We start from the raw sequence: 18,830 nt of genomic DNA, 5'->3' as shown, positions 1-18,830 counted from the left end.
ATATGAATGGTTAAATAAAGATTAAATAAGGGGGTGAGAACCAAGAGCCTCCTCGGTTTTGTATTGATTGATTATTGTACCCAGAGGAGGACAGAAGCTAGCTGTCCTCCGGCTACACCTACAGAGTGCTGTGGAGGTAACTGTTGACCTTTATTACAAAACACTTTTACTAATTACTACTTTTTTACTAATTATTTGGTGACATTAATATATTTAGTATTATTTTATCTAAAAATTATAACTAATGTTTCACTATTTTTACGAGGATGGTCCTCCCCTTCCTCCTCCATTGACCTACACACCTCTTCAACAGACCTTTGCTCCTGGGAACGAACGATCCACAAACACACAGCTCTGATACAGTCCATCCAGCCTCATCCAATATTCAACAGCCTCTCATCGTGTAGTCTCTGTTTCTGAAGGATAGAGTTTTTCTCTCCCTCTCTGACAGATGGTATTGTATATGGGGGGAGGGGGGGGGCGGCGTTATGGTACACACACACACACACACACACGCACACACACACACGCGCACACACACACACACACAGTCCCCCCAGTGACAGTGATTTGACCATTATAGGTCATGTGTTTTATACCTTCACCAGTCACTCCTCCTATTGGTCTACACAGCACCAGTCACTCCTCCTATTGGTCTACACAGACCAATAGAAAATACACTAATCTCTGTTCAAATCCCCAAAGGAACCAGTTGCCCTATATCGTGCACTATATAGGAAATAGGACCAAAAGGGCTCTGGTCTGGTAGTACACTACTAATTAGGATTTAAATTGCTCCCACACCTTTATCCTGTTCAGGCTTAACCCACGTAATCCCCCCAAAGTAATTATTTATCATGAAAGGGCAATCAACTAGTACTGCTGCATACTCCAAGAGAAAGCTACAAATCTCACCTTTCTAGTAAAAACGGTTTTACATGTCTGAGGTGTAGTCACTTTGAAAGACAAGCTCAAAGTAGAATTGTGATAAACATTTAATATGAGGCATTTCTCATTCGTCTAAACTATGAATAAAGGCCTGAAATAACTCACTATAAGACTTCCCCTTCCTTAGAATGGTAAAATACATAGTCAGTGTCTGGGTAGCCTAGTGGTTAGAGCGTTGGTCTAGTAACTGGAAGGTTGCAAGTTCAAACCCCCGAGCTGACAAGGTACAAATCTGTCGTTCTGCCCCTGAACAGGCAGTTAACCCACTGTTCCCAGGCCGTCATTGAAAATAAAAATTTGTTCTTAACTGACTTGCCTGGTTAAATAAAAGTACAATAAAAATAATAAGAGAACACGTGCAAATATTATCTCTGCCTCAATCTCTGTGAACGTCTCAGAGCTCGAGGCTCCTTGAACTCTGTGAGGAACACACCTTTCATCTCATATTAATAATTTTGTTCTTTATGTAATGTCTAGGGTAATTATTTAGATCTCCGTCCCAGTCTCAGGTCTTTTGCAGACTCCATCAGGATTTTCTTCCAGAATGGTCCTGTATTTGGCTCCATCCATCTTCCCATCAGGGATTTGAACCATATGACAAACAGAAAGTTTTTCGTTATTTTAGATTGGCTACAAATAGATCTCCGAATGTGCTACAGTGACGAAACCAACCAGGCACATTTGTGTTGTTTGTGGTTGTGATGTAGGGTTCGGCCAAGACTTGATTGACAGTCAGAAGAGCGAATGAAATGGTAGGAGGGATATCCCAGATTCAAGTGGAGTCAGATGTCACATCCTGGTTCACGAAGGCACAAGAGACATACTCCGGTGTTCGTGCGAGTCAGGGATACCATTCAATTCATTTCCATTTATAAGCAAAGATGTCAGTCAGAACCGGTACTAGAACCCCGCAGGTCCACTAAACATGGAAGAGGTTTTAAAGCTGGATTTAAATTCATCCCTCACTTTTGGCCTGTCTACTGGTGACCTTTAGCTGCAGACCTAACCTGGCATGACTAAAAGCCTGAGTGAGACGTGAGGGAGGGACTTATATGGTTCCATGATGCCGACGTGACATGTGACAAGGCTGATGGTCAGTGAACAACAACACCCATTTCTCCCTTCTGCTGTCTGATACAATTCTGGAAAGAGGGCGGGACGGAGAGAAGGGTGGATAGAGAGATGGAGGGACAGACAGGGTGAGATAGGGGGCAGTGCCAGTCCTGTTCAGCTAATAGCCCTGGCCTAGACATAACCCACTACCAAACCCCTAACACACACAGGCTGCCGCAACATTCCCCCCTACAAACACACACAGGTCACCCCAACAAACACACACAGGTCACCCCAACAAACACACAGGTCAACCCAGCCAGCCAAGCCCAACAGTCCTCTCTCTGCCAGGGACTCCAGTCACAACCTGGATTCAAAGCTGCTCTCTCCAGGCTACGAACCTTCCCGTGATGGGGTTCTCCCACAACAGATGGAATTTTGTTCAGTCTCTCCCGAAATGGTAGGAGGGATATTCCTCTTCAAGTAGATAATCTCTCTCTATCCCTCTACCACTCCCTTCCTCTGCTCTCTCTATCCCTCTGCTCACTCTGCGAGTCAGGGATACCATTCAATTCAAGGGGGCATTTCCATTTATAAGCAAAGATGTCTATCCCTCTGCTCTCTCTATCCCTCTGCTCTCTCTATCCCTCTGCTCTCTCTATCCCTCTGCTCTCTCTATCCCTCTGCTCTCTCTATCCCTCTGCTCTCTCTATCCCTCTGCTCTCTCTATCCCTCTGCTCTCTCTATCCCTCTGCTTCTCTATCCCTCTGCTCTCTCTATCCCTCTGCTCTAATATCCCTCTGACACTCTCTCTACCCCTCTGCTCTCTCTACCCCTCTGCTCTCCCTACCCCAACAAACTGCTCTCCCTACCCCTCTGCTCTCCCTACCCCTCTGCTCTCCCTACCCCTCTGCTCTCTCTATCCCTCTACCACTGGGGACACCCTCCCTCCCTCCCTCCCTCCCTCCCTCCCTCCCTCCCTCCCTCCTGACTGGGGACACTCTCTCTCCTTCCCTCTCTCTTGACTGGGGGACACTCTCTCCTTCCCTCTCTCTTGACTGGGAACACTCTCTCTCCTTCCCTCTCTCTTGACTGGGGACACTGGGGACACTCTCTCCTTCCCTCTCTCTTGACTGGGGACACTCTCTCCTTCCCTCCCTCCCCCCTCTCTCTTGACTGGGGACACTCTCTCCTTCCCTCTCTCTTGACTGGGGACACTCTCTCTCCTCCCTCCCTCTTGACTGGGGACACTCTCTCTCTATCCCTCCCTCTTGACTGGGGACACTCTCTCCTTCCCTCCCTCCCTCCCTCTTGACTGGGGACACTCTCTCTCTCTATCCCTCCCTCTTGACTGGGGACTCTCTCCTTCCCTCCCTCCCTCTTGACTGGGGACACTCTCTCTCTCTATCCCTCCCTCCTGACTGGGGACACTCTCTCTCTATCCCTCCCTCTTGACTGGGGACACTCTCTCCTTCCATCCCTCCTGACTGGGGACACTCTCTCTCTATCCCTCCCTCCTGGCTGGGGACACTCTCCTTCCCTCTCTCTTGGCTGGGGACACTCTCTCTCCTTCCCTCCCTCTTGACTGGGGACACTCTCTCTCTCTATCCCTCCCTCTTGACTGGGGACACTCTCCTTCCCTCCCCCTCCCTCCCTCCCTCCCTCCCTCCCTCCCTCCCTCCCTCCCTCCCTCCCTCCCTCTTGACTGGGGACACTCTCTCTCTATCCCTCTCTCTTGACTGGGGACACTCTCCCTCTCTATCCCTCCCTCCTGACTGGGGACACTCTCTCTCTCTATCCCTCCCTCCTGACTGGGGACACTCTCTCTTTCCCTCCCTCCCTCCTGACTGGGGACACACTCTCCTTCCCTCCCTCCCCCCTCTTGACTGGGGACACTCTCTCCTTCCCTCCCTCCCTCCTGACTGGGGACACACAAGGGACAGGAGAGCCCTGATAGACTAGAGGAGCTGGAGGCATCGGGATGATAATGTCAACCCCAACTCAGCACTGCTAGTGCTGAGCTTCGCCTCGTTTCACTGCAGACGTGCTACCAACGTGGTTGGGACCTACAGTCAAATTTAAGGCTGGCCTACGCTCCAACTCTGTTCATGCTCGTCTCATTTCACAACAGAGATACTAAACATAGTGGTGGTGGTGGGGGGGGGGGGTCATAATATGCCAGGAGAGGTTATCAGACTTCCCCCATCCTAACAGAATCTAAATGTTGTTTTTCATTGCTTCACCACGTGTCACCCTGGTACACTGGGCTAGTGATCACCTCTACCACCATATTCAGACACTGGGCCAGTTGGTAGAGCATGGCGCTTGTAACGCCAGGGTAGTGGGTTCGATCCCCGGGACCACCAATACGTAGAATGTATGCACACATGACTGTAAGTCGCTTTGGATAAAAGCGTCTGCTAAATGGCATATATTATTATTATTATTATATTATTATATTATTATAATTATATATTATTATATTATTATCACCTCTACCTCCATATTCAGACACTGGGCCAGTCATCACCTCTACCACCATATTCAGACACTGGGCTAGTCATCACCTCTACCACCATATTCAGACACTAGGCTAACCATCACCTCTACCACCATATTCAGACACTGGGCCAGTCATCACCTCTACCACCATATTTAGACACTGGGCCAGTCATCACCTCTATATTCAGACACTGGGCCAGTCATCACCTCTATATTCAGACACTGGGCCAGTCATCACCTCTCCCACCATATTCAGACACTGGGCCAGTCATCACCTCTCCCACCATATTCAGACACTGGGCCAGTCATCACCTCTCCCACCATATTCAGACACTGGGCCAGTCATCACCTCTACCACCATATTCAGACACTGGGCTAGTGATCACCTCTATATTCAGACACTGGGCTAGTCATCACCTCTATATTCAGACAGTGGGCCAGTCATCACCTCTACCACCATATTCAGACACTGGGCTAGTCATCACCTCTATATTCAGACACTGGGCTAGTCGTCACCTCTACCACCATATTCAGACACTGGGCTAACCATCACCTCTACCACCATATTCAGACACTGGGCTAACCATCACCTCTACCACCATATTCAGACACTGGGCTAGTCATCACCTCTACCACCATATTCAGACACTGGGCTAACCATCACCTCTACCACCATATTCAGACACTGGGCCAGTCATCACCTCTACATTCAGACACTGGGCTAGTCATCACCTCTACCACCATATTCAGACACTGGGCCAGTCATCACCTCTATATTCAGACACTGGGCTAGTCGTCACCTCTACCACCATATTCAGACACTGGGCTAACCATCACCTCTACCACCATATTCAGACACTGGGCTAGTCATCACCTCTACCACCATATTCAGACACTGGGCTAACCATCACCTCTACCACCATATTCAGACACTGGGCTAACACCCTCTATCACACTGGGCTGGTCCACCATATTCAGACACTGGGCTAACCATCACCTCTACCACCATATTCAGACACTGGGCTAACCTCACAGACACTGGGCTAGTCCACCATATTCAGACACTGGGCTAGTCATATATTCAGACACTGGGCTATATTCAGACACTGGGCTAGTCATCACCTCTATATTCAGACACTGGGCTAACCATCACCTCTACCACCATATTCAGACACTGGGCTAACCATCACCTCTACCACCATATTCAGACACTGGGCTAACAATCACCTCTACCACCATATTCAGACACTGGGCTAACCATCACCTCTACCACCATATTCAGACACTGGGCTAGTCATCACCTCTATATTCAGACACTGGGCTAGTCATCACCTCTATATTCAGACACTGGGCTAGTCATCACCTCTACCACCATATTCAGACACTGGGCTAGCCATCACCTCAGACACTGGGCTATCATCACCTCACTGGGCCAGTCATCACCTCTACCACATTCAGACACTGGGCTAGTCATCACCTCTATATTCAGACACTGGGCTAGTCATCACCTCTACATTCAGACACTGGGCCAGTCATCACCTCTACATTCAGACACTGGGCTAACCATCACCTCTACATTCAGACACTGGGCTAACCATCACCTCTACCACCATATTCAGACACTGGGCCAGTCATCACCTCTACCACCATATTCAGACACTGGGCCAGTCATCACCTCTACATTCAGACACTGGGCTAGTCAGTCAAACACCAGGCGGTGTAGAGAGCAGAGTGGGTGGCACCACCAGGCAGTAAGTCAGTCAAACACCAGGCGGTGTAGAGGGCAGAGTGGGTGGCACCACCAGGCAGTAAGTCAGTCAAACACCAGGCGGTGTAGAGAGAGATAGTATGACAGACAGGTGGGCGGAAAAGCACAAGTCAATTACCTCCTCACTGATCTAACCTTGCTGGTGCTTGCCTGCCCGGACACAAGGTTAAGGACCAATCAATTGGGCGTGGACTGAGTTAGTTCTTGGCTGACCTTCCTTCTTTCTGCCACCCCCTGCTGCTGCAGGTTACCATGGTGACATGGTTGTAGGAGCCATAACACCCAACCACTTTCCTAGTCTGAGAAATATTTACATATTTATGAGGTGTAGATTAATTCTGACTAGAATTCTTCAGCGAAATCAAAACATTCTCCTGTTTAGATATCTACAAAACATTATTGGTGGGTTTTTGTTGAAATGAAATCCATTGGGCCTTTCCACTGTGAAAACTAGAACGAGACAGCGCCAAGACCCTAACAGTTGAAATGTAATCTCCCATCTTCAAGAAGACCCTTTAATGCCACTTCTTTACATCTCTATCAGAACAGATACATGTTGTGTTTTAAATAACTACATATGCATGTTGTTTATTTTACGACAGGGCTAGCGTAGCAGGGTAGGAGACGTGAGAGCGGCAGCTTCATTTGCATGTATTAGCATAACATTAGCATGAAAAACAATAGGTCTGGGAGGGGAACCGCTGCCTGCCGTTAGGATCCTTCAGGGGGACGCGGATCAGAAGTGGCAGGTTTGAAGCTGGACGATGCTAAGCATTTGATCAAAGGCTGGCTCATCAGCCTGACCTGAAGAGAGTGGAGGTCTGACACTAACTGGGGAAGGGAAGGCTGGATGGTTTGTAAGGCTGGTTGGAAGAGAGTGGAGGTCTGTCACTAACTGGGGAAGGGAAGGCTGGATGGTTTGTAAGGCCGGTTGGAGGAAGAGAGTGGAGATCTGTCACTAACTGGGGAAGGGAAGGCTGGTTGGAGGAAGAGAGTGGAGGTCTGTCACTAACTGGGGAAGGGAAGGCTGGATGGAGGAAGAGAGTGGAGGTCTGTCACTAACTGGGGAAGGGAAGGCTGGATGGAGGAAGAGAGTGGAGGTCTGTCACTAACGGGGGAAGGGAAGGCTGGTTGGAGGAAGAGAGTGGAGGTCTGTCACTAACTGGGGAAGGGAAGGCTGGATGGTTTGTAAGGCTGGTTGGAGGAAGAGAGTGGAGGTCTGTCACTAACTGGGGAAGGGAAGGCTGGATGGAGGAAGAGAGTGGAGGTCTGTCACTAACTGGGGAAGGGACGTTGGTTGGAGGAAGAGAGTGGAGGTCTGTCACTAACTGGGGAAGGGAAGGCTGGATGGTTTGTAAGGCTGGTTGGAGGAAGAGAGTGGAGGTCTGTCACTAACTGGGGAAGAGAAGGCTGGATGGGTCTAAGGCTGGGCTTGGCCGGAGGAAGGCTGGGCTTGGCCGGAGGAAGGCTGGGCTTGGCCGGAGGAAGGCTGGGCTTGGCCGGAGGAAGGCTGGGCTTGGCCGGAGGAAGGCTGGGCTTGGCCGGAGGAAGGCTGGGCTTGGCCGGAGGAAGGCTGGGCTTGGCCAGAGGAAGGCTGGGCTTGGCCAGAGGAAGGCTGGGCTTGGCCAGAGGAAGGCTGGGCTTGGCCAGAGGAAGGCTGGGCTTGGCCAGAGGAAGGCTGGGCTTGGGCAGAGGAAGGCTGGGCTTGGGCGGAGGAAGGCTGGGCTTGGGCAGAGGAAGGCTGGGCTTGGGCAGAGGAAGGCTGGGCTTGGGCAGAGGAAGGCTGGGCTTGGCCGGAGGAAGGCTGGGCTTGGCCGGAGGAAGGCTGGGCTTGGGCAGAGGAAGGCTGGGCTTGGGCAGAGGAAGGCTGGGCTTGGCCAGAGGAAGGCTGGGCTTGGCCGGAGGAAGGCTGGGCTTGGCCGGAGGAAGGCTGGGCTTGGCCGGGAGGAAGGCTGGGGAAGGCTTGGCCTTGGCCGGAGGAAGGCTGGGCTTGGCCGGAGGAAGGCTGGGCTTGGCCGGAGGAGAGGCTGGGCTTGGCCGGAGGAAGGCTGGGCTTGGCCGGAGGAAGGCTGGGCTTGGCCAGAGGAAGGCTGGGCTTGGCCAGAGGAAGGCTGGGCTTGGCCAGAGGAAGGCTGGGCTTGGGCAGAGGAAGGCTGGGCTTGGCCAGAGGAAGGCTGGGCTTGGGCAGAGGAAGGCAGTCTAAGAGGACTTCTACTCCTTTCGGTGTCTCACGCAACTTCATGTTCGGTGTTTATGCTGTTTAGCTCAGGACAATGCCTTGGCTTGTGGAGTAAACTCTGTCTTCAAGACTGGTGCTTACAGGGTGACTGCAGTGTTCGATCTGACTGGAGAAACTCCTTTAAAAAGTTGGCATTTGAGAGACCGGCAGGCAGAGAGATTTGCTCTGTCATCATCTCCAGGCACAATGTCTCCTGACGGATTCACTTTAAAATACAAAGAGGACGACACACACACACACACCCACACACACACCCACCCACACACACACCCACACACCCACCCACCCACACACACCTCTATACTTGCAGGCAAAAGACCACACACACACACCCCTCCTGACACACACGTTTTACTGAGCAGATGGCCGGCCAGGGCACTCAGGTGATGTGCCATAGAGCCTACGATCTTGTCTGTGTGTCACATTTACTAGAGGACAGCTGCTGGCCTCCCCAGTCCAGACAGAGATCTTCCTAATGCGACCCGTTTCAGGGAACTAGGCTTATGCCGCCCGTCACTACTTCACAGCAGAGCCATTTCAACATTTTACTTTTTATAAAAAATAATTTTTTGGGGGGGGCAGAAATACCTTGTGGAAAATGTGAACTTCCACGTGCCTTAATAACAAACTTGTATAACATCTGTAAATACGAATACAATTGTTGAAATAACGAGCCCAGTAGGTTTTTAGCCACGGAAACCTACAAGGCACCTTTACCGTTAGCCATGATTGGCAGAGATAATGGAGTGGGCTGGACATTCCGAGAGAGGAGTTCAGATTGGTCTTCCATGTAGCATGCTTCTTTAAAAAACACGATCTGCTACGTACGTGTGGATAATCCTATCTACCGCAGCTTTTTTTTTTAAGATAATGAAGAACTTGTGCAACTGCAGTTAACGGCTATGGACAAAGCTCAAAGGTGCGATGGACAACTTTTCTGCAGGATGATTGTGCCATGCTGACTCTCTCCGACACTGATGATGAATCAGACAATTACTGATTTAGGTTAAAAAAAAATATATAAAAATTAATTGAACCAGAGATTGTAGTTTTCTGATTACAACGTTGGGGAAGAAACAGTGTCAAGGAACAAGTTGACCCAGTTTTAAAAGCAGTGGAATGCCCGGTGGAAGCAGAGAGATTATTGCCAAATCCGGAGAGTCCAAAAAGAGAACACTGAAAGAAGGCTGTTGTTTAAAACGCCCGTCTCCGGATTACATCTTCAAACTAAGGGCAACCATGACAGAGCGGGAGAAACATTCATCCATGTATACAGTTAAAGAGTCCAGCTACATTTTAAGATATTTTACATTTAAAAGCCCACTGTTACCTAGCTAACTAACGTTAGCTGGCTGGCTTGCTAACGTTACGTGTATGATCTGTGTACAGCAAACGTTAGCTCTAGAAAGGGGCCGACCCCCCCCCGAGTTCCTGAGTTTGACAGAGTTGAATTCCATTTTTCCCTGTCAGATTTCTTTATTTTATGTTTGAGTTCCTAGTTGTTTTGAACGAGGCATTAGAGTTGGGATTATGGTTAATTGTTTAGCTAGCGAAAGACTCCACTATGCAAGTAAACAATTCACTGTACCGATTACATATTCTGTATCCTGTGCATCTGACGAATAAACATACGATTGTATTTGATACAGTGTGTGTTTACCAGAGATGGTAATGTGAAGAACAACATGACCTGCACCACAGTCAGATTAGGATATAGGCAGAGGACGAGATAGTGTATTTTAACTACTACCCCCTCTGCCCGTCCCCCCTCAACACACCCACCCCTCTGCCCCGTCCCCCCTCAACACACCCACCCCTCTGCCCCGTACCCCCTCAACACACCCACCCCTCTGCCCCGTCCCCCTCAACACACCCACCCCTCTGCTCCCTCCACCCACCCCTCTGCTCCCTCCACCCACCCCTCTGCCCCGTCCCCCTCTGCTCCGTCCCCCCTCAACACACCCACCCCTCTGCTCCCTCCCTCCACCCACCCACCCCTCTGCTCCCTCCCTCCACCCACCCACCCCTCTGCCCTCTCCTTCCACCCACCCCTCTGCCCCGTGCCCCTCCATACCTGGTGAAGTCAGTCATCTCCATCATGATCATACACATCTGTTTGGCCAGGACGATGATGTCGTTGCCGGAGTCGTCCCACTTGGACACCTCGGCGTCCAGCTTGCTCTTCTCTTCCTGGAAACTGGCCACCTGCTCAGCGATCTTAGCCTTCTGCTCCTGGGGCAGCTGGGCCATGATAGCCTGGTAGAGGAGGAGAGAGTTACAACAGCACACCGAGGCATTATAGCCTGGTAGAGGAGAGAGCTATAGAACAGCACAACGAGGCATTATAGCTTGGTAGAGGAGAGAGCTATAGAACAGCACAACAAGGCATTATAGCCTGGTAGAGGAGAGAGCTATAGAACAGCACAACGAGGCTCTATTGGTCACTATTACACAGTTACACCAGCTCTATTAGGAGGAATGTGCCAAAATGCACCCAACTTATTGTGGGAAGCTTGTGGAAGGCTACCTGTAACGTTTGACCCAAGTTAAACAATTTAAAGGCAATGCTACCAAATACTAATTGAGTGTATGTAAACGTCTGACCCACTGGGAATGTGATGAAAGAATCAAAAGCTGAAATAAATCATTCTCTCTACTATTATTCTGACATTTCACATTCTTAAAATAAAGTGGTGATCCTAACTAACCTAAGACAGGGCATTTGTACTCTGATTAAATGTCAAGAATTGTGGAAAAACTGAGTTTAAGTGTATTTGGCTAAGGTGTATGTACACTTCCGACTTCAACTGTACATATACGAGCCTCTGAACTCGTGTGATGAGTGACATTACCCTAAAGGAGACCTGGACGACTCGCGTTAGGCTCCCAGACCTAACGCCGTCGCTTTAGCTTGGAGGAGAAAACACTGTCAGACGCACATTAAAAAAAATCACCATTCCTTTAAGTTGATATAAATAGGGCTTTTCTGGTCAAGTCCCAATGCTCATGAATGAATTTCCTTGTTTTCATTCTTAAGGTTGAGGATTAACTGAAGACGCCTCTTAAGGTTAGCTCCAAAAAAACTTTGTGGAGAACCCGAGCCGCTAAACAGGAAGACCTGATAGAAAACACGATAGAATGATCGTAGTTCAGTCGGGAAATCAGAACGGTCTACATTACCGATGCATAACAAGAGGGCTAATGAGGTCACGCCGTGCTTCCACACCGACTAACATATTTCTCACCAACGTAGCCCCCTCATTTGGCCAATGACTGGATATGTTAATACAACCATTACCAAGGCAACCGGGAGAATATGTAAAGAGAGAGTGTCTGTGCAAGATGTGTACTCTGTAGGCCTTCTCTCTACGTGAGTGGGTGTACTCTGTAGGCCTTCTCTCTACGTGAGTGGGTGTACTCTGTAGGCCTTCTCTCTACGTGAGTGGGTGTACTCTGTAGGCCTCCTCTCTACGTGAGTGGGTGTACTCTGTAGGCCTCCTCTCTACGTGAGTGGGTGTACTCTGTAGGCCTTCTCTCCGGGTGATGTGGGTGTACTCTGTAGGCCTCCTCTCCGGGTGATGTGGGTGTACTCTGTAGGCCTCCTCTCCGGGTGATGTGGGTGTACTCTGTAGGCCTCCTCTCCGGGTGATGTGGGTGTACTCTGTAGGCCTTCTCTCCGGGTGATGTGGGTGTCCTCTGTAGGCCTTCTCTCTACGTGAGTGGGTGTACTCTGTAGGCCTCCTCTCCGGGTGATGTGGGTGTACTCTGTAGGCCTCCTCTCCGGGTGATGTGGGTGTACTCTGTAGGCCTTCTCTCCGGGTGATGTGTGTGTACTCTGTAGGCCTCCTCTCTGCGTGAGTGTGTGTACTTTGTGGGTGGTAGGACAGTAGTTGAGGTTGTGAACAGTATTAAACTGGAGCGCTCTTCATTTCCTTCCAACACAGCTCAGAACAGGGTAGTGTCCCAAATGGCACACTATTCCCTATGAAGTGCACTACTTTTGACCAGAGCCCTATGGTTAGCGCAATATACAAGAAATAGGATCCGATTTGAGAAACAGGACAGAGAATAGATAATACAAACATGGAGAGAAGAACATCATGAATGCTGTCACTAGCCAGGCTGGAAGCATTACAGAACTCTAATATAGTATAGAAAGGTAACCAAGCTAGTGATGGTTACTCCTCTAACATGACTGATTCCAAAATGGAACCCAACTGGTGCCGGCATTCCAAAATGGAACCCAACTGGTGCCGGCATTCCAAAATGGAACCCAACTGGGGCGGGCATTCCAAAATGGAACCCAACTGGTGCCGGCATTCCAAAATGGAACCCAACTAGTGCCGGCATTCCAAAATGGAACCCAACTGGTGCCGGCATTCCAAAATGGAACCCAACTAGTGCCGGCATTCCAAAATGGAACCCTCAGACACACACACACTGCTCATTAAATATCAGAACATCATCAGTGTCTGTCTGAATGGGAATCCAGACTATCACAGTCCCGATTCACTCCCTTCTGGCCTGGCATCTAGTGTGTGAGAGGGGGGAGTCTAGATAACCATGTCTGTCTGAATGAAAAGTCCAGAGCATTTGTGAGTGGGTCAAGGGAGTCTGGGAACCATGTCTGTCTGAATGGAGAGTCTAGCTAGTATGTGTGAGGGGGAGTCTGGGTAACCATGTCTGTCTGAATGGAGAGTCTAGCTAGTATGTGTGAGGGGGAGTCTGGGTAACCATGTCTGTCTGAATGGAGAGTCTAGCTAGTATGTGTGAGGGGGTCAAGGGAGTCTTGGCGTGAACAAGGTGTATAACCCACTGAGAGGGCCTGTAGAGGGGGTGGTGGAAGAGAGCGGTGTGTGTGTGTGTGTGGACTCACCCTGGCGCTCTGGCCTGCGATAAGCTGGTCATCTTCTGTCTGAACGCTGGTCCTGCTGCGAACATCAAAGTCCTCCGTCTCAAAGTCAGAATCATCCAACTCTTCAGGAGTCTACAGGAGAGGAGAGAGGGAGGAGAGAGAGGGAGGAGAGAGAGGGAGGAGAGAGAGGGAGGAGAGAGAGGGAGGAGAGAGAGGGAGGAGAGAGAGGGAGGAGAGAGAGGGAGGAGAGAGAGGGAGGAGAGAGAGGGAGGAGAGAGAGGCAGGAGAGAGAGGCAGGAGAGAGAGGCAGGAGAGAGAGGAGAGAGAGAGAGAGAGAGAGAGAGAGAGAGAGAGAGAGGAGAGAGAGAGAGAGAGAGAGAGAGAGAGAGAGCGAGGCAGGAGAGGAGAGAGAGGAGAGCGAGGCAGGAGAGGAGAGAGAGGGGGAGAGGAGAGAGAGGGGGAGAGGAGAGAGGAGAGGAGAGAGAGACAGGAAAGGGGAGAGGAGGAAAGATGGAGGAAAGAGGAGACGAACAGAGAGATGTGGAATGAGGAGAAAAAGGGAGAGGGAAAACCAAATTAGAAAGAAGTGTGCGTGGTAGAGAGCTGTTAGAGCAGCATGATGACAAATGCCCCAGTGCTGCCAGCCACAGCAGTAACAGAGGATCGTCTTCTTCCTCTCCTCCACAGCAGCCTGCCACGCTAAATTAATTAGTCAATGAAGTGTAATGTCCTGTCCTTTGCATTTTCAGAGGGGGAAAGGGAAGCTAGGCGTTAGCATGAAACATATATCAGGAGTAAATTGCTTCAATCAGACCATCGCCCGGCATCATTAGAGGTGGTGGTGGGAGAGAGGGAGAGGTTTTCTAGTGACGAACACTACAGACAACAGCCTGCATGGTAGCATCCTGGATGTGTAGGTGGGTGGGTGGGTGACATTTGGTAAGAGGGTGGAAACCAGCAAGGTTAAGGGTTCAAATTCCCTCAGGGATCACATTTGTATTTTTTATGGATCCCCATTAGTTCCCGGCAAAGGCAGCAGTTACTCCTTCCTGGGGTCCGACAGAACGAAAGAGGTTATATAATTTTACAAACATAACAATACAAGGATTACAGACTTCACAACACACTTAAGAGTGTGCCCTCAGGCCCATACTACACTACCACACATCTACAACGCAAAATCCACGTGTGTGTATAGTGTGTATAAAGTGTGTATGTTATGCGTGTGTGTAGAGTGTGTATGCTATGTTTGTGTGTGTGCATGTGTTTTTGCCTATGTCTGTTTTACATGGACACAGTGTCTTCACGCAGAGGAACAATTTATGTCCTACGGGAGCCACCGTACCTGCCTGCTCTAAACCGTTAACTCACGAACGTGAAGACAGTTGTAGCTAGTACACCCGAGCATTTTGTGAAGAATTTAGTTGGTTCTACAAAACAGTTCTCTCTTGAAATGGGAGTTTGTGTAGTTTCCCCAGTTGTAGGCTTTCTGGGGCAATATGCCTGTGATGGAAATCAACACAGGTAGGCACGATGTTTTCACAAATGTATCCTATATATGGACTGATAAACCTTAGCTTCCAGCCAAATACATTTTAAAACTCCATCTTTAGTCTACTTGGCATAAGTTCACACTTCCTCTTCGACAAACAACCCACGCAATTCATCCTCATATTTCACCAGCTCAGCACAAGACACAAGAAAAAACCACTACGACGCAGCTGACACACTGTCCGTTTTCGCTCATTGATTCCTGCTCATTCCATTTCCATCGTGTTCACATGCGCCAAAACGTTTCCCTTTTGATTTGGGCTTCAAGTGGCTTTGGGTAAAAGCTGCGGCTAAGTGGCATAATTATAATATTGATTGCAATCGTCCAACCCTTTTTCCTTGTCCACAGCCCTGGCCTGAACACTAGTCATGCAACAGACATCACTCTCTCCCTGAATGCCAAGCATGAAACAAACATCTCTCCCTTCCTGAATGCCAAGCATGAAACAGACATCTCTCCCTTCCTGAATGCCAAGCATGCAACAGACATCTCTTCCTTCCTGAATGCCAAGCATGAAACAGACATCTCTTCCTGAATGCCAAGCATGAAACAGACATCTCTTCCTGAATGCCAAGCATGAAACAGACAACTCTTCCTGAATGCCAAACGTGAAACAGACATCTCTTCCTGAATGCCAAGCGTGAAACAGACATCTCTTCCTGAATGCCAAGCATGAAACAGACATCTCTTCCTGAATGCCAAGCATGAAACAGACATCTCTTCCTGAATGCCAAGCATGAAACAGACATCTCTTCCTGAATGCCAAACGTGAAACAGACATCTCTTCCTGAATGCCAAGCATGAAACAGACATCTCTTCCTGAATGCCAAACGTGAAACAGACATCTCTTCCTGAATGCCAAACATGAAACAGACATCTCTTCCTGAATGCCAAACGTGCAACAGACATCTCTTCCTGAATGCCAAGAGTGAAACAGACATCTCTTCCTGAATGCCAAGAGTGAAACAGACATCTCTTCCTGTGTTAGTATGGCTGACATGAAGTTAGCAAGGCATTGGTTTAAGGGAAAACTGATAGGGAAGGAAAGAGAGAGGAGAGAGCGAGGGAGGGAAAGAGAGAGAGCGAGGGAGGGAGAGAGGAGAGAGCGAGGGAGGGAAAGAGAGGAGAGAGCGAGGGAGGGAAAGAGAGGAGAGAGCGAGGGAGGGAAAGAGAGGAGAGAGCGAGGGAGGGAAAGAGAGGAGAGAGCGAGGGAGGGAAAGAGAGGAGAGAGCGAGGGAGGGAAAGAGAGGAGAGAGCGAGGGAGGGAAAGAGAGGAGAGAGCGAGGGAGGGAAAGAGAGGAGAGAGCGAGGGAGGGAAAGAGAGAGAGAGCGAGGGAGGGAAAGAGGAGAGAGCGAGGGAGGGAAAGAGGAGAGAGCGAGGGAGGGAAAGAGGAGAGCGAGGGAGGGAAAGAGGAGGGAGGGAGAGAGAGAGAGCGAGGGAGGGAAAGAGGGAGAGAGCGAGGGAGGGAAAGAGAGAGAGAGGAGCGAGGGAGGGAAAGAGAAAGAGGAGAGAGCGAGGGAGGGAAAGAGAGAGAGAGAGCGAGGGAGGGAAAGAGGGGGAGGGAAAGAGAGAGCGAGGGAGGGAAAGAGAGAGAGAGCGAGGGAGGGAAAGAGAGAGAGAGCGAGGGAGGGAAAGAGGAGAGAGAGCGAGGGAGGGAAAGAGGAGAGAGAGAGCGAGGGAGGGAAAGAGGAGAGAGCGAGGGAGGGAAAGAGAGGAGAGAGCGAGGGAGGGAAAGAGAGGAGAGAGCGAGGGAGGGAAAGAGGAGAGAGAGCGAGGGAGGGAAAGAGGAGAGAGAGCGAGGGAGGGAAAGAGGAGAGAGAGCGAGGGAGGGAAAGAGGAGAGAGAGCGAGGGAGGGAAAGAGAGGAGAGAGCGAGGGAGGGAAAGAGAGGAGAGAGCGAGGGAGGGAAAGAGGAGAGAGCGAGGGAGGGAAAGAGGAGAGAGCGAGGGAGGGAAAGAGAGGAGAGAGCGAGGGAGGGAAAGAGAGGAGAGAGCGAGGGAGGGAAAGAGAGGAGAGAGCGAGGGAGGGAAAGAGAGGAGAGAGCGAGGGAGGGAGGGAAAGAGGAGAGAGCGAGGGAGGGAGGGAAAGAGGAGAGAGCGAGGGAGGGAGGGAAAGAGGAGAGAGCGAGGGAGGGAGGGAAAGAGGAGAGAGCGAGGGAGGGAGGGAAAGAGGAGAGAGCGAGGGAGGGAGGGAAAGAGGAGAGAGCGAGGGAGGGAGGGAAAGAGGAGAGAGCGAGGGAGGGAGGGAAAGAGGAGAGAGCGAGGGAGGGAGGGAAAGAGGAGAGAGCGAGGGAGGGAGGGAAAGAGGAGAGAGCGAGGGAGGGAGGGAAAGAGGAGAGAGCGAGGGAGGGAGGGAAAGAGGAGAGAGCGAGGGAGGGAGGGAAAGAGGAGAGAGCGAGGGAGGGAGGGAAAGAGGAGAGAGCGAGGGAGGGAGGGAAAGAGGAGAGAGCGAGGGAGGGAGGGAAAGAGGAGAGAGCGAGGGAGGGAGGGAAAGAGGAGAGAGCGAGGGAGGGAGGGAAAGAGGAGAGAGCGAGGGAGGGAGGGAAAGAGGAGAGAGCGAGGGGAGGGAGGGAAAGAGGAGAGAGCGAGGGAGGGAGGGAAAGAGGAGAGAGCGAGGGAGGGAGGGAAAGAGGAGAGAGCGAGGAGGGAGGGAGGGAAAGAGGAGAGAGCGAGGGAGGGAGGGAAAGAGGAGAGAGCGAGGGAGGGAGGGAAAGAGGAGAGAGCGAGGGAGGGAAAGAGGAGAGAGCGAGGGAGGGAAAGAGGAGAGAGCGAGGGAGGGAAAGAGGAGAGAGCGAGGGAGGGAAAGAGGAGAGAGCGAGGGAGGGAAAGAGGAGAGAGCGAGGGAGGGAAAGAGGAGAGAGCGAGGGAGGGAAAGAGGAGAGAGCGAGGGAGGGAGAGCGGAGAGAGCGAGGGAAGTAAAGAGCGGAGAGAGCGAGGGAAGTAAAGAGCGGAGAGAGCGAGGGAAGTAAAGAGCGGAGAGAGCGAGGGAAGTAAAGAGCTGAGAGAGCGAGGGAGGGAAAGAGCTGAGAGAGCGAGGGAGGGAAAGAGCTGAGAGAGCGAGGGAGGGAAAGAGCTGAGAGAGCGAGGGAGGGAAAGAGCTGAGAGAGCGAGGGAGGGAAAGAGCTGAGAGAGCGAGGGAGGGAAAGAGCTGAGAGAGCGAGGGAGGGAAAGAGCTGAGAGAGCGAGGGAGGGAAAGAGCTGAGAGAGCGAGGGAGGGAAAGAGCTGAGAGAGCGAGGGAGGGAAAGAGCTGAGAGAGCGAGGGAGGGAAAGAGCTGAGAGAGCGAGGGAGGGAAAGAGCTGAGAGAGCGAGGGAGGGAAAGAGCTGAGAGAGAGAGAGAAGGAAAGAGACAGGAAAGGAAAGAGAGGAGAGCGAGGGAAGGAAAGAGACAGGAAAGGAAAGAGGAGAGAGAGCGAGGGAAGGAAAGAGACAGGAAAGGAAAGAGGAGAGAGAGCGAGGGAAGGAAAGAGACAGGAAAGGAAAGAGGAGAGAGAGAGAGAGCGGAAGGAAAGAACGTGAATGTGATAAGGGTGCATTCTCTCTCCGGTGCAGTAACTCACTTCGTGCTTATCCAACTGTCTACACACATCCCTTATCAGTCTGTCTTGATATCTTCCACGGGTAATGACTCAGATCCCTCAAAGTCTAAAACATAATCACACCTCGACCCACCATCCCACTCACCATGGAATATCATGGTCTCACCTCGACCCACTCACCATGGAATATCAAGGTCTCACCTCGACCCACCATCCCACTCACCATGGAATATCATGGTCTCACCTCGACCCACTCACCATGGAATATCAAGGTCTCACTTCGACCCACTCACCATGGAATATCATGGTCTCACCTCGACCCACTCACCATGGAATATCAAGGTCTCACCTCGACCCACTCACCATGGAATATCAT

At 50.7% G+C, this 18,830-nt stretch overlaps 1 protein-coding gene across 5 annotated transcripts in view; it reads right to left on the bottom strand.

The window, feature by feature from the left end:
- Positions 1–18,830, bottom strand: part of LOC124010999 (catenin alpha-1) — a 233,760-nt gene that overhangs the window by 28,539 nt on the left and 186,391 nt on the right. For all 5 annotated transcript variants that reach the window (XM_046323885.1, XM_046323886.1, XM_046323884.1 and 2 more), the window contains 2 exons: positions 13,387–13,497; positions 10,585–10,766 (listed from right to left, as the gene is read on the bottom strand). In XM_046323885.1, coding sequence (XP_046179841.1) covers positions 10,585–10,766; positions 13,387–13,497 — 293 coding nt within the window. The remainder of the gene's footprint in view (positions 1–10,584; positions 10,767–13,386; positions 13,498–18,830) is intronic.

The sequence above is a fragment of the Oncorhynchus gorbuscha genome, linkage group LG23 (assembly GCF_021184085.1).
Source record: "Oncorhynchus gorbuscha isolate QuinsamMale2020 ecotype Even-year linkage group LG23, OgorEven_v1.0, whole genome shotgun sequence".
NCBI classification, from domain to species: Eukaryota; Metazoa; Chordata; class Actinopteri; order Salmoniformes; family Salmonidae; genus Oncorhynchus; species Oncorhynchus gorbuscha.
This window is presented reverse-complemented; position numbering and strand designations above follow the sequence as displayed.